This window comes from Pinus tabuliformis, chromosome 4_2, assembly GCF_031772625.1.
Source record: "Pinus tabuliformis cultivar Carrire ecotype Pingquan chromosome 4_2, CPIR1, whole genome shotgun sequence".
Classification (NCBI taxonomy): Eukaryota; Viridiplantae; Streptophyta; class Pinopsida; order Pinales; family Pinaceae; genus Pinus; species Pinus tabuliformis.
Genome location: NC_142304.1, coordinates 622,396,812 through 622,412,097, shown reverse-complemented (window position 1 = coordinate 622,412,097; position 15,286 = coordinate 622,396,812). Strand labels below are relative to the sequence as shown.

At 40.1% G+C, this 15,286-nt stretch overlaps 1 protein-coding gene and 1 pseudogene across 1 annotated transcript; both read right to left on the bottom strand.

The window, feature by feature from the left end:
• Window positions 1-9,621: 9,621 nt before the first annotated feature.
• Window positions 9,622-14,168, bottom strand: LOC149170865 (uncharacterized). Its single transcript, XM_089425754.1, has 2 exons — window positions 14,129-14,168; window positions 9,622-10,256 (listed from the first exon to the last, which is right to left on the bottom strand). Exons 1-2 carry the CDS (start codon window positions 14,166-14,168, stop codon window positions 9,622-9,624), a joined length of 675 nt encoding a protein of 224 aa, XP_089281880.1.
• Window positions 14,169-14,362: 194 nt separating this feature from the next.
• On the bottom strand, window positions 14,363-14,976 carry LOC149170864 (ethylene-responsive transcription factor ERF012-like; annotated as a pseudogene).
• Window positions 14,977-15,286: the final 310 nt, after the last annotated feature.

Sequence of the window (15,286 nt, the reverse complement as noted above, 5' to 3'; positions counted from 1 at the left end):
TCACATAAAAGTGCATATTTATATGCAAAGAAATAGTGAAATTGTAATGAGTGTGAACTTGTAAGATCAATAGGTCTATGTATAAAATGTTAGGACGATCTTTTGAATTACCATTAATTAGTAAGCCATGATAGGTCTATTTCATTTCAGCCCTTGGTCAAAACGAATTATGATTTCTTAAATAGACGGAAATATTATAATATTTTGAATCTCATTTTGTAATCCTATGGCCCTTAAAAGGTAGTATTATTTTGTGAATCACTAATTTATGTTTATGGTATCGCTAAAGTAGTATATGGTGGTTTTGAACATAGTTATAAATATTATAGATATGGGGTAAGAGAGCTTGCCAATTTTCTATATTAGTTTTGATGTAAAATGATTTTAATATATTCAAAATACAATATATCATTTTTGTTAATATTTTATACACTTGAATGCAACATGGTAATAGCAAGAAGAAAAATTAGTTGTGCTTATTTAGAAATTTTTAGAATCAAGAACAATATATAAGGGAGAATAAATGATGGCTCTTAATATTTCACATTCTTTCTAGCTCTCCTATTACAATAGCATCCAGGTATTCGCCCAATTATTGAGTAAGCCTTTCTAATCGTAGTGCTTAGTTCATTCTTAGACCTAATCAAAAGGTGAGGAAAAATAATGATAGTGGGGTTACTTGGAAGCTTGGAGAGAGTGAGGTAGTGGTATATATTATTATATTATAATAATAATATATATATATATATATATATATATATATATATATATATATATATAATATTATTGTAAATATATTAGGGATTAAATTAAGCTTATGCGAAATAATTAGAGCTAACATAATATGTTCTTAGTTCATAGTAATTGTGAGGATTCAAAATTAAACTAGGAGTAAGTGAAAATCAATTTATGATTCCACTATTTTGTATTGTCATTTGTGTGTAATTATGTTAGTGATATTGGAATTTTTTTTATGAATATATTTTATAAACTTTACAATCTTACACAACTGTGTTAATTTATAACAAACAACACATTCACAACTACATGTAGAATTGATGGGCAATAAGCTGGTCTTTCTTCAATCACAACTACTGGGTCTCGATTTCGAACTGCTACTACCCGTGCTTCCTTCTCCCCTCCAGCAATCTTTGCTCCTGCCGAAGCATAGTTTAGAAGAATTACTAACATGGTTACATAGCAAGCACATTTCAAAAGATATAAAAGATATATATGATATTTCAATTTACAAACTACAGTTAGAATATACTTTCACTCAAACATGGTTTAAATATAGGGAACGTGGGGACACTGTAAGAAATGAATATTGAAATTGAGCCCATGAAAGTAACCAACTTCAATTTTTTTTTAGCAACATGGCTAATTTGTCCATTGGTGGACATATGCGATGTCACTCGACCGCAAACATAAATCAGTAGACAAATGCAATGCCGGTGGACTGCAAACAAAAAATATTTTTCATGAATTCGCTTACAATAAATTGATTTTCTTTTGGGAATTGTTGATCACGCGGTAAACTGGCCTTTTCACGTGGTTAGTAGTTTAGCTTGCAACCCTGTATTCATATAATACTATGGTTTCAACTCAAAATCTCCCTACCATTCTAGTCATCCCAAGTTTCAATAATGTCCTCTGGAACAGGCTACATGAACGACCTTCCAAGATAAGTTGGAAACGACCATTTTATGGGAACAAGGTCCACATCCACAACAACATTGCGTTTATGAATGGAGGTTCTGCTGTTTCGATTTAGATTGGATTCGTTCTACGTGGTGATCACAATTTTTGTTTATTTGTAATGAATTTTTTGAAACCAGAGTGAAACACTGCTACAATATTTTCGAATATGAAGTCTCTGGTGCCTGAAATATTACATTCCCTACAAAAGTGGTGAAGAGAATGTTTGTAACGCTCATTGACTTGCTGCTGTTGGTTGACTAATGCCATGTGTTGAGCCATAAACCCCCTCCCTACTGCGCATGTATTCAAACATTTTATGGATATCAACTTTGAATGAAACAACACACTAGAAATAATTTTGGTGGGATGCGTTACCTAAAATTAAACCAGGCTATGTGGATAGTATGACAACCAACGAATAGAGTAGCCACATAAGAAGGTGAATCGTTCTAACTTCAACTGGTCCCTTTGTGTAACGCCCTGGCATCTTGGGCAGGGGCGCGCTCCACACCTTACACGGCGGAGACTTGACTCGTGGGCAGAACGGGCGAAGTCGACCCGTGCACGATGACCCGACGGCGGTTGGGCGGACAGCGGTTGGGCGAAGCTTGGACGCGGGTGTGGTCACCCGACCGGGCAGACACACACGGGACAAGGTTCGGGCGGACGAACGTTGGACCGGGCAGACACACACGGGACGAGTTCGAGCGGGCGGACATCGGACCGGGCACACATTAACAGGTCGACCCACGGGCGCACCGCACACGGGCGGGCGACCCATGGGCGACCCGCGCCAAAAGACAACACGACCGGGCAGAGAACACAAGTGTAAGGCGCGGGCGGAGTTAACAAGGCGCGGCAGAACAGTCGTGCAGCGGGCGAGCTGGGTAGGCGACCCGCCGTGCGACGGGCGAACAGTAACAACAGTCGTGTAGCGGGCGAGCCGGGTGGGCGCCCCGCCGTGCGACGGGTGAACAGAAACATGTCGGCGGATGTTGGGTGGCGGGCGAGCCGGGTAGGCGCCCCACCGTGCGACAGACGAACACACACGCGGGCGAAAGTTGGGTAGCGGGCGAGCCGGGTAGGCGCCTCGCTGTGCGACGGACGAGCGGACACAACAGGAAAACGGAAGTTGGATAGCGGGCGAACCAGGTAGGCGCCCCGCTGTGCGACGGACGGGCAAACATAGCAGCGAACCGGAAGACGTGTGAACGGGCGAGCCGGTGGGCGTCCCCGCCATACGACGGACGGACGAAGCAAACGCGGGCGAAGGTCAGTGTAGCGGGCGAGCCGGGTGGGCGTCCCCGCCACACGACGGAAGAACGCGGAACAGCAACAACGTGCAGCAGCGAACGGGAGCGGGCGGCGACAGCGTACAGTAGTGCGACATGGGACGAGCCAGCATAACGGGAGGTGCGCATGGACTTAATAAAACAGTGCGAAGGGGAGACCGAAGCTTATAGAGGGCGTAGGTCGCCCTTGCCTTAAGGCAAGGGCCGACCTGCCCATAAGAATAATTCGGGGCTTCTATGCATACATTTGGGGGTCGGCTTGGACAACGACGCCCCTTCAACAAACGAGCTGGAAAGCGTATAAATAAACAGCACTGAGGTTCATTTGGGAGAAAAGCAAGGAAGCAACGAACAGTCAAGCACTTCGCTCTTGGGCTCGCTCTTGAGACAAGAGGATATAGTGCGCAGTTCTTATGCGCACTTGGTGAAAAGAGTGCGCAGAACCGGGATTGAATTCAGAGGTCGAAGTCGGTCACAGTGAGACAGTTTCATGCAGAATATAACGGGGTAGAGTTCGAGAGCTCGGGTGAGCTCGGCCCTGCTATGGGTATATTGTATTGAACTGTTGTAATCGGCATACGTGCCTTGGTTGTAATCTTAAGTGCAGGCCGTGGATTCTAGCCCGGCGCACTTGTAAATTGAAGATCTTCATATATAATATATTGGGCGGACTCAACGGGAGTTGCCCCTCCCATTCTAAGTTGTTCTTGCAATTGTTCTCGGTTTTATATTGCATTAATGATATTATGAATGTGTGTAAGGATTGTGAAGATTAATTATTTACGGTTATAAGTGAAGGCATGTTTAAATCAGTTTTAAGCTTTGTGAACTTGGTTAAGGCGTAGTCTACAAACGTAAGCTTGGTAAAAGCGAGCGTTTGGTAGTGCCGCACCCTGCCGGGCACGGCGAAAAAAAATTGGCCGTAGACTGGGGGCGTGACAGGTGGTATCAAAGCTCGGTCTAGAGCTGGTGAGCAAGGTTGCTCACACACTTGAAAGTTGGCGGTGGACAAGGTTCTTGCAGGTGACTTGGGGTAGCCGATGAATGGTCAGTACAAGGTCGCAAAAGAAAATGGCCACTAACTCTCAAGCCGGGTCTAGCCATACAATGAAGGATCCCGCAAAAGATCCTCATCTTGAGTTCATGGAGAAAGTGATGGAAAAGATGGAGACTTTAGAGTCTTCTTGGCACCAAGACGTGGATTCACTTACAAAGGAACGTGAAGCTGTCTTGAAGGTCAGAGAAGAGCTTGTAGAACTCCGCACACGACATGAGGAACTCAGAACTCAGTACGAATACACAGATGTTCTGTGTACACAATTGGAAGAAAGGCTCAAGGAAGTCGAAGATTCGAGAGACCAGGGCCTTGCAGAAATCACAAACTTGAAAAAGACTCTCGACAAGGTGAATAAGAGTCTTGATCAAGCCCAGGACGAGATTGCAATATTGAAGAAAGCCATGAGGAGTAACTCGGGAGGAGGAATACCTCATGTAAAAGTCAAAGAGCCAGAATCATATGACGGTACAAGGAGTGCAAAGACTCTTGGTAATTTCTTATGGGACATGGAGCAGTACTTAGAACGATTGAATCTGCCGGATGGAGAAACACAAGTCAAGGTGGCCGCTCAGTTCCTAACAAATGATGCCAAGATGTGGTGGCGGAGAAGGGTGGATCAGATTGCCAATGGTAATGCTGAAGACATCACTTCGTGGGGTGACATGAAGAAAGCCTTGCAGACCCACTTCAGTCCTCAAGATGAAACATGGGAAGCAAGGACAAAAATCAAGTTCATCAAACAAACCGGGAGCTTACAAGCATATTTGCGAGAATTCTCAAGTGCAGCTTTGGAACTTCCCGACATGGCTGAAAGGGACAAGGTATTCAACTTTATTATTGGGTTGAAACCTTGGGCACGCAATGAGGTGAAGAGACAAAAGATCAGAACACTTGAGGAGGCTTTTGCTGCGGTTGACAGATTGGTGGACCACTATGATGAAACTTCTAATAAGGAAAAGAAGCCCGAAAAGCCGAAAGAAAAGAAGAAGGAAGAGACCCCGAAATTCGATGATGGAGCAAAGATGAAGAAGCCTTTGAAGTATTGGTTATGTGAAGGACCACACACGGTGAAAAATTGCCCATCTAAACCAAAGGTGGCCGCGGTCACTCAGCCTGCTGAAGAGGATGATAATGCTTCTGTAGGAATGATGCAGATACTTGGAGCAGCTGCTACTACAGAAGTGACTTCTAGAAGAGATCCGGAAAGAAATCGGTTGGAATATGTTCAAATGAAGATTGGTGGAGCTGATGTACTCACGATGGTTGACAGTGGGGCTTCACACAACTTCATGAGTGAAGACACCGCAAGGAGACTTGGACTGAAATTTGTACCTATAAAGGCACAAATGAAGACAGTGAATGCTCCTCCGATGGCAATCCTTGGTATAGCCGAAAAGGTAGACACTACACTTGGTGAATGGACCAGAAAGGTGGACTTCACCATAGTGCGGATAGATGACTATGAGGCAGTATTGAGGATGGAATTTATGAAACAGTTCGAAGCTATGGTTGTCCCACATCTAAGGAAGCTCTTCATTTATGATGGAAGAGTTGATGTACCCATTGGTGTTCCAACCATTGGTATGACCAAACCTGATCATAAGTTAGGAGGGATACAGATGGAGGACGAAATAAAGGTAGACAAGCGATTGTCTACAATGGAGGCAAAAATTGCAGAACAATCCGAGGTCATCCGTGCACTTTCAGATAGCATCTTGGACTTATCAAGAAGGCTAGAGTTGGTGGAGGACGATGATGATGATGAACTGGTTGTGAGGCCGAATGTCCGAAAGGAAGATCGGGAAGCATACCTACAAAGGATGGAAGTGGAGGATCCCGATAGGTGGATCGAACTGATTAGTGAGAAAGAGCTTCCAGGCTCTTCTCGCTCCAAATTTTTCTAGATAACATGGAGGAAAGGGCTCATTGTTAAGCTGCTCATGGCAGTGAGTCCTCAACATGGTTGAGCAGGTATGGTGTTTCTAAACATGCTGCAGAAGATGGGGTTTCCATGGACCTGGGCATGGAACCATGGAGATAAGCGTTGGCACATGGTTAAGATGTGTGACACTTGTCATACATGGGCAGATTGACTCTTGGAGATGTCTTGGTGAAGGAGTCACTAGGACGGAATGTTGTCGGGATGACAACGTCTTCAGGTGGAGGAGAATGTAACGCCCTGGCATCTTGGGCAGGGGCGCGCTCCACACCTTACACGGCAGAGACTTGACTCGTGGGCAGAACGGGCGAAGTCGACCCGTGCACGATGACCCGACGGCGGTTGGGCGAACAGCGGTTGGGCGAAGCTTGGACGCAGGTGTGGTCACCCGACCGGGCAGACACACACGGGACAAGGTTCGGGCTGACGAACGTTGGACCGGGCAGACACACACGGGACGAGTTTGAGCGGGTGGACATCGGACCGGGCACACATTAACAGGTCGACCCACAGGCGCACCGCACATGGGCGGGCGACCCATGCCAAAAGACAACACGACTGGGCAGAGAACACAAGTGTAAGGCGCGGGCAGAGTTAACAAGGCGTGGCAGAACAGTCGTGCAGCGGGCTAGCTGGGTAGGCGACCCGCCGTGCGACGGGCGAACAGTAACAACAGTCGTGTAGCGGGCGAGCCGGGTGGGCGCCCCGCCGTGCGACGGGTGAACAGAAACATGTGGGCGGATGTTGGGTGGCGGGCGAGCCGGGTAGGCGCCCCGCCGTGCGACAGACGAACACACACACGCGGGCGAAAGTTGGGTAGCGGGCGAGCCGGGTAGGCGCCCCGCTGTGTGACGGACGAGCGGACACAACAGCAAAACGGAAGTTGGATAGCGGGCGAGCCGGGTAGGCGCCCCGCTGTGCGACGGATGGGCAAACATAACAGCGAACCGGAAGTCGTGTGGACGGGCGAGCCGGTGGGCGTCCCCGCCATACGATGGGCGGGCGAAACAAACGTGGGCGGAAGTTAGTGTAGCGGGCGAGCCGGGTGGGCGTCCCCACCACACGACGGAAGAGCGCGGAACAGCAACAGGTGAACGTGCAGCAGCGAACGAGAGCGGGCGGCAATAGCGTGCAAAGGTGCGACATGGGACGAGCCAGCATAATGTGAGGCGCGCGTTCATGGACTTAGCGAAACAGTGCGAAGGGGAGACCGAAGTTTATAAAGGGCGTAGGTCGCCCTTGCCTTAAGGCAAGGGCCGACCTGCCCATAAGAATAATTCGGGGCTTCTATGCATACATTTGGGGGTCGGCTTGGACAACGACGCCCCTTCAACAAACGAGCTAGAAAGCGTATAAATAAACAGCGCTGAGGTTCATTTGGGAGGAAAGAAAGGAAGCAACGAACAGTCAAGCACTTCGCTCTTGGGCTCGCTCTTGAGACAAGAGGATATAGTGCGCAGTTCTTATGCGCACTTGGTGAAAAGAGTGCGCAGAACCGGGATTGAATTCAGAGGTCGAAGTCGGTCACGGTGAGACAGTTTCGTGCAGAGTATAACGGGGTAGAGTTCGAGAGCTCGGGTGAGCTCGGCCCTGCTACGGGTATATTGTATTGAACTGTTGTAATCGGCATACGTGCCTTGGTTGTAATCTTAAGTGCAGGCTGTGGATTCTAGCCCGACGCACTTGTAAATTGAAGATCTTCATATATAATATATTGGGCGGACTCAACGGGAGTTGCCCCTCCCATTCTAAGTTGTTCTTGCAATTGTTCTCGGTTTTATATTGCATTAATGATATTATGAATGTGTGTAAGGATTGTGAAGATTAATTATTTACCGTTATAAGTGAAGGCATGTTTAAATCAGTTTTAAGCTTTGTGAACTTGGTTAAGGCGTAGTCTACAAACGTAAGCTTGGTAAAAGCGAGCGTTTGGTAGTGCCGCACCCTGCCGGGCACGGCGAAAAAAAATTGGCCGTAGACTGGGGGCGTGACACTTTGTGTCTCGCAATGAAAATGGAAACAACTTTTCTGCCTCTGTCCCCTCACTTCTCCTTTGCGGGTTTGCCTACAGTATCTGAAATGGCTCCTTCCAAATGCATTCAAATCAAAATTACCTAGCTCCTTCCAAATTCATTCAGTTCAAAACTAAAATTAAAATTTTGAAATTAAAAATTTAAACTTAGTTTAAAAGAAATCCATAAATATTGGATGTGTGATTAACATCCGTCCATCCGGATACTATAGAGGCTGAGGTACGTTGAAAAGACACATGACGGCGAAGAGTTTGCAGTTGCAATTTTTTCACAAGTTTCCGACTTTGCAGTGTGATGGGTTTCTCTGTTTACATAAACAGACGGTAACGGAGATGGAGAGGGGCCCAGCTGGTCACGTCGACAGTCCCATAGAACCCGCAGTCGAGACAAGCTCGACGAACTACAAGTAGAGCTTTTTTTTTCAACAGAAACAACAAGCAGACCTGTTCGTGCAAGGTAGGTGAACTTCATTGAATTATAGACAGAAAATAATTGACACTTACAAAATATGTACTGTGGTTGAAATTTCAACGAAAAATGGCTGTCATTGACTATTTTAAACGTCGGGGACTATGTGTCATCGACATTTTGACACGTCAAAATCTACATGTGATGGTTGATGATGTGTCCATTTTAATTTTTGTGAAAAGTTATTTTTCAAACTTTGTTGATTATTTCTTTAGTTTACTAAAGAAGTTATAAGAAAATATACTAGAAATTGTCTCAAAAGGTACAAAGAGAGGCCGATAAGATTATTAAATTGGAATTGTTGAATTTTTCTAGAAGAGTTAATTGGTTTGTGGAAAACCTTGTTTTCTTAGACTGGATCATTGTGCAATTTCTTTTCAGGAACACATTGAATGTCTTATTTCATTTTAGAGTAAGTTAATTACCCAAAATCAAGAAACCTTTATAGATGGCCAAGCATATACGAAGAATACATCTCATTCATATGCAATACCAAATCTATCTTTTCTTTTATTTGAGTAAAATTTCAAAAGCATGAACACATGCCATTTCATATGCACAATAAACCCAACTTCTGAAATTTCAATGCTTGGATGCATCCCATTCATATGTTACAGTAAACCCATATTTTCCTTAAATTTCAATCCATAAACACATCCATTCATGAGCCATAACAGAACCACAAAAAACAAAACCAAGCCCTGTAATGCCAGAGCATTATCCCCATTCAAAAGCAAGGAAGCAGCGAATATAAACACTAGTGTTCCACAGTATTGACTGTGCAAACTAATCATTGCCATCTGGAAAATCAAGAAAATAATGACGATGACCAGTTAAGGAGATGATAGTGACCCTTTTTCTGGCCTTCCTCGGTCGCCTTTCACCCGGGAGGCTTCATGCTCGCACACATGACGAAGAATGTCAACTTTAAAAGCTGCAACGTTGTCCTGCGACAAAACAAAATTGGACAAACCAGTTCCGGAAATAAGATCTGCCTAAGATTTTCCCCCGTGGCAATCTGATCAGAGTTTTTGCATAATAGGGCTAGGTACTTATGCGCCCTCTACTTTATAACACATATACAATTTGTGCCCCACCCCGAAACCCTGGAAAACCTTGTTTTACCCACAATTAGGTCATTTTTTTCCTAAGAATATACACATCAGTTTCTTCATACACATACTCCGGATAGAAATCCTCATGGGGTACTTTCTCCACAGTGAAATAATTAGGAAAAAATTGCCAAAAAATTTGATGGGCTTCTGGAGATCGTATTTGATAACCTAATAGAATTACAGTATTCGCTCCAGAAAGGGCATTCATGGTGGAAATCAAAGGCTCCACAGTATTCTCCAAATAAACAACATCCATGACAACAATGAAAGCAAATGGAAGCTTCAGTACCTGAATCTGCTTCTCGTTGTTCCAATAGAGCTGAGAAATCTTCACTCTTCCAACGTCGGATCCCTGTTTTTCGGCCGAGGCGAGGGAGGTCACCGCCGTGTTTTTCTTCACGTTGCGTTTGAGGGCGAGCGGAACGGGGGCGATGTCGGTCAAGACCACGTTGAGGCCGAGCAGGGCTAGGCCCATTCCGGTGATGCCGCAGCCAGTCCTGAGTTCGATTCCGCGTTTGTTCTTGAATTGGAAGATTTGGGTGTATACGGGATTGGGGTTCGGGGTTGGGGTGAGGAGGTAGCGTTCCACAAATTTCATGACGACGAGGGAGCAAGGCCAGATGGAGGTGCCGACGTGCACAACAACAACAACTGGTAGACCAAAGAAACGATTAACTCTGAGGCCAAGAGTGACATAAAAGAATGGGAAAAAGTAGTAAAAATATCTTGTGAAAAGAAGGCAACTCAACTGATATTTGGAAAAAGCAGTCACACTTCAAATCAACAGTTGAAAGTGTCTCACCTGATCAAACAGAGCAGGGTAAAAGTGTTGACGATTGTTGATGCATAGGAAGGCCTATCAGCCTAATTATATACAAAATATAAAACTAAATTAAAATAAAGATTATATGCAAAATATAAAACTAAATTAAAATAAGTTAGACATTTAGACATATTATAGCCAATAAACAATTCTAAAAAAAGAAACTTTATATATATATATATATATATATATATATATAATTTTTTTTTTGGGTTCATAGTTAATTATTTAGACTTTATGGTTATATATATATATATATCTTTTAACTTATTTTTGTTTTAAATTTCCTTTTATCCAATATTAATACTAAATAATAACATTTGTAATCTTGTACTCTAGTTCACATTTAGCTCCATTAACCTATTTTACATTTTTTTATTAAAATAACTCCAACATATTTTTTTATCACTCTCATAATATAAGAAAGACTTTATTATAATTTAAACATTATTTTTTTCTAGTAAATTTTGGACAATTTTTTTCCTTTAAGTTGATCAACATTTTTACAATTAATTCTGTCTAAAGAAAATAATTTCAAAAATCTAATAGATATAAATAATTTTTCACTTCACTTGACACATTTAAAATTGGACACTTTCTCTAATAAATAATAATTTTTAAATTTAAAATTCATTATAATATTATAATTTTTATTTTCATTTATGATCATTATAACAGTACTTTATAATATTGATAAATCAAAAGTAAAAGAAGATATATATATATATATATATATATATTTGATTAATAGTGGTTTAACTTTAACTTCATATAATATCTGTTATCATCAAAATCTCATTTTAAAAATATCTTTATTTAATATTAAAATTATATAGTGACATATGCAATTTTGTAATTTACTTTTCATTCATTTCAACTAGCCTACCTTGTTGTAAATGTTTGCTAAAATAGCTCCACTATATGTACTTATCACTCTCTTGACATAAAGGTAAAGACATTATGTGATAATTAAAGCAGTGTTTCTTGTGGACAATTTTGTTTCTTCAAATATGCAATTTTTTAATCTATTTTTCATTCATTTCAACTAGCTTGCGTCATTGTAACTGTTTGCTGAAAAAGCTCCTCCACTATATTTACTTATCACTCTCCACTATATTTACTTATCACTCCCTTGACATAAAGGTAAAGAAATTATGTTATAATTAAAGCAGTGTTCCTTGTGGACAATTTTGTTTATTCAAAGTACTTTTACAATAATTTTTATGTCGAATACAAGTTAATTCAAAATTTTAATAAACAAATTCATTCATATTTATCAAATTTCCAAAACATTACAAAATCTGATTCAACAGACTATTTAATTGCAATATCCAATGGAAAACATTGATTTAGTGGACTATGTAATCACAGTATCCAATGGACAGATCTAGACGTTGTACAAGATGAATGTTTGCAAAAGAGGAGGAGTATTCTAAACACACAAATTCATGCATTTAGGATCAAATATCATTCACTAATGTTTGCATCATATACCAGCACAAACAAATTAGTAAATATGGTTGATATACGCCATAGGCATATACAAATAACATGCACAACCACATTAGTAAATGTGGTTGATATGTGTGGAAAGCGTATAATTATGATTATTATGATTGTTATTATTAATTCATATTTAATTAATTGTGAATGAATTAATTAATAATGAATGAAATAAAAAATTAATAATTTAATTAATCACTTTATTATTTAATGGATAATAATAATAATAATAAACAAATAATAAACTGAAGAGATTAATATTACAAACCTAAAGTATATAAACCCTAAGATAAATATTATAAACCATAAATTAAACATGCTTAACCATGGTTGACCATGGTTGATTTTCATATTGACAAAATAATTGTCACAATGCGACGATGGACTATGTTTGACCATGATTGATTTTCATATTGAGACAAACTTTCTCACAATACAAACTTAGACAATTGTTGACCATGATTGACCATGGTTGATTTCCATATTGAGTCAATCTTTGTCACAATGACATGTTACACCATGGTTCACCATGGATGACCATAGTTATCACAATGTGACATTGGTCCAGGAGAAAATTTTTGTCACAATGCGACATTGTACCATGGTTGATTTTCATATTGAGACAATATTTGTCATAATGCGACATTGGACCATGGTTGACCATGATTGATTTCCACATTGTGAAAATCCTATGATAAAGCGTAAGATAAATATTATACACCAACGGATATTAACCTTATGATCAATATTATAAACGCTAAAATATGATTCATATTATAAACCTGAGGGATTAACTATAAAACCCCAAGGTATTATAAAGCCAAGGTAATAATATTAAACCCAAAGAAATAATAAACCCAAGGGATTATAAACCAAAGAGAATAAGGATTCTCTATTGTTGTCAATACTCGTATGCACTATGTATATTATCTTAACACACAAATGTGTGCATTTAGGATCGAATGTCATCCACTAATGTTTACACCATATACTATAGAAATATTGAGTCAATTCATGCATCTCGTGACAATGGTAGGTTACTAAGTATAGAATTAAAAAAATGTTCGGAAAAACTCAATTGTTCTTCCTTTTTATATTATTGTTCTATTATGATAATAATAATAAAAAAGAAAAAAGAAAAAAAAGGAACTATATTTTTAACTTATTTTTGTTTCCAGATATCATTATTCAATATTATTACTAAATAGTAACATTTTAACATTTTAGTATAGATTTTATTCACTTCAATTAATTTACATTATAGCTATTTCATAAAATAAAAACAATTTATCTATCACTTTCATAATATAATAAAGTATTTCTTATGATTTAAACATTATTCTTTTCAAATAAATATGGACAATTTATTTTTTTTAAACACTTTTATGGTGATAGACACTTTACAATTTTTTATATTTTCAAAACTAGATAAACATAAACAATGTTTCACTTTACTCATTTGCTAAATTTAAAATTTAGAATTATATATATATATATATATATATATATATTCAATCTCATTATAGTATTATAATAAGTACTTTCCAAAAATAATTAAAAAATAAAAATATAAAAATATAAAAATCATTTTAATTAACTTTCACTTCCCATAATATTTATTAGGTCAAAATCTTATTTTTAATATATCTTTATTTCACATTAAAATTAAATAATTACATTTTCAATTTTGTACTTTACTTTTCATATTTAGCTTACTTTGTTATAGCTATTTGCTGAAATAACTCTACTGTATCTACCTATCACTATCTCTAAATAAAAAAAATACTATAATAATTAAACACTATTCCTTTCAAATAAAGGTGGACAATTTTGTTTTCTCAAAACACCACTTTTTTTAATAGTAATAGACACTTTTACACGTATTTTGATATCAACTGCAAAATATTTCTAAATAAAAAAACTACTAAAATAATTAAACACTATTTCTTTCAAGTAAATGTGGACAATTTTGTTTTCTCGAAACACTACTTTTATGGTAATAGACACTTTTACACTTATTTCGATATAACTGCAAAATATTTCAAAAATAAATTAATATTTGTCTTCACTCCTATTTATATAATTTCCAAATTATTCCAAATTCTGATTTAGTATGCAATCCCAGCATCCAATAGACACTCTGATTTAGTATGCAATCCTAGCATCCAATAGACACTCTGATTTAGTATGCAATCACAGTATCCACTAGGCACTTGTAAAAATTCTACTGGCGACATGTTTGCACAAGAAGACAAGCAATTTTGATAAGGTATTCCGATCGAATATCGTCCACTAACGATTAATGGTAATAGTGCGCCAATTCATGCATGCCGTGACACTGATAGGTTTGAAAACGACGTGGATACTAGGCAGTGCGCATAGACTGCAAAAAAATTAAGTCCATTTTTATATTCTTTCACGTCCCAGGAACTCAGCTGTCTTCAAAGTTCCACAGCCTTATGTCAACCTCCTCCTCCTCCTCTGAAGTCGGTATGAGCACCAACGCCAATTCTTTGTCAATGGATCGGATTTTTTCCAAATTCAAATACTGAGTACCATCTGGTTCTGCAAACAGAGATTTCCAAAACTCCAAGTCCTCCGATTTATGCTGGGCGTCATTAGACAATTCCATGTCAGATACCGAAGACGGCTGCGAGGGAAGTGAGGGGTCGTCTTTAGTATTATTGTGCACAGAAGGCGAAGTCCCAGGGATTTCGTTCAAGGCATACTTGGAAGCGGCAACCTGGATTTGCGCAGGGGAAAGAGAAAAGGCGGACGGAATGGAGGGCACAGAATCGGGAAAGTTGAACTTAGCGTTGGGCCCTCTCAGGCAATACATTGCAGCGTCGAAGGCTCGGGCGGCCTGCTCGGCGGTTTTGTAGGAGCCAAGATATATCTTCTCCCTGGATCTTGGTATCCGAATTTCGGATACCCACTTCCCCATTCTCGCAGTCGGATTCCCTTAAATTTCCGGGATGTTTGTCCGCTATCTTCGTTAGGTTGAGCATGGCCGTGGTTTTGTTCCTGCGAGGGAGGTATCTCCATATTTGGGAACTCAGAAACTCTATGATAGCTGGGATGAAAATAGTAATTCGACAACGCATCGGTATATTGCAATGTTATTACAAAAAATGGAGGCTGTGGACAGAGCTTGCCAAATGGAAAGGCGATTTAGTACGGGGAAATGAAATACCATTCCCTCTCTATATATACACCAGTGTATGCAATCAGCAGAGTCACGAGGAACTGAAATTCTCCGTGTGCTTTCCGCGGGCTGCCCCCTCTGGGCTAACCTCAAACTACGAGGGCATCCATGATCCCTCATCCCCTTACGTCTCCCGTTTACGTGGACATT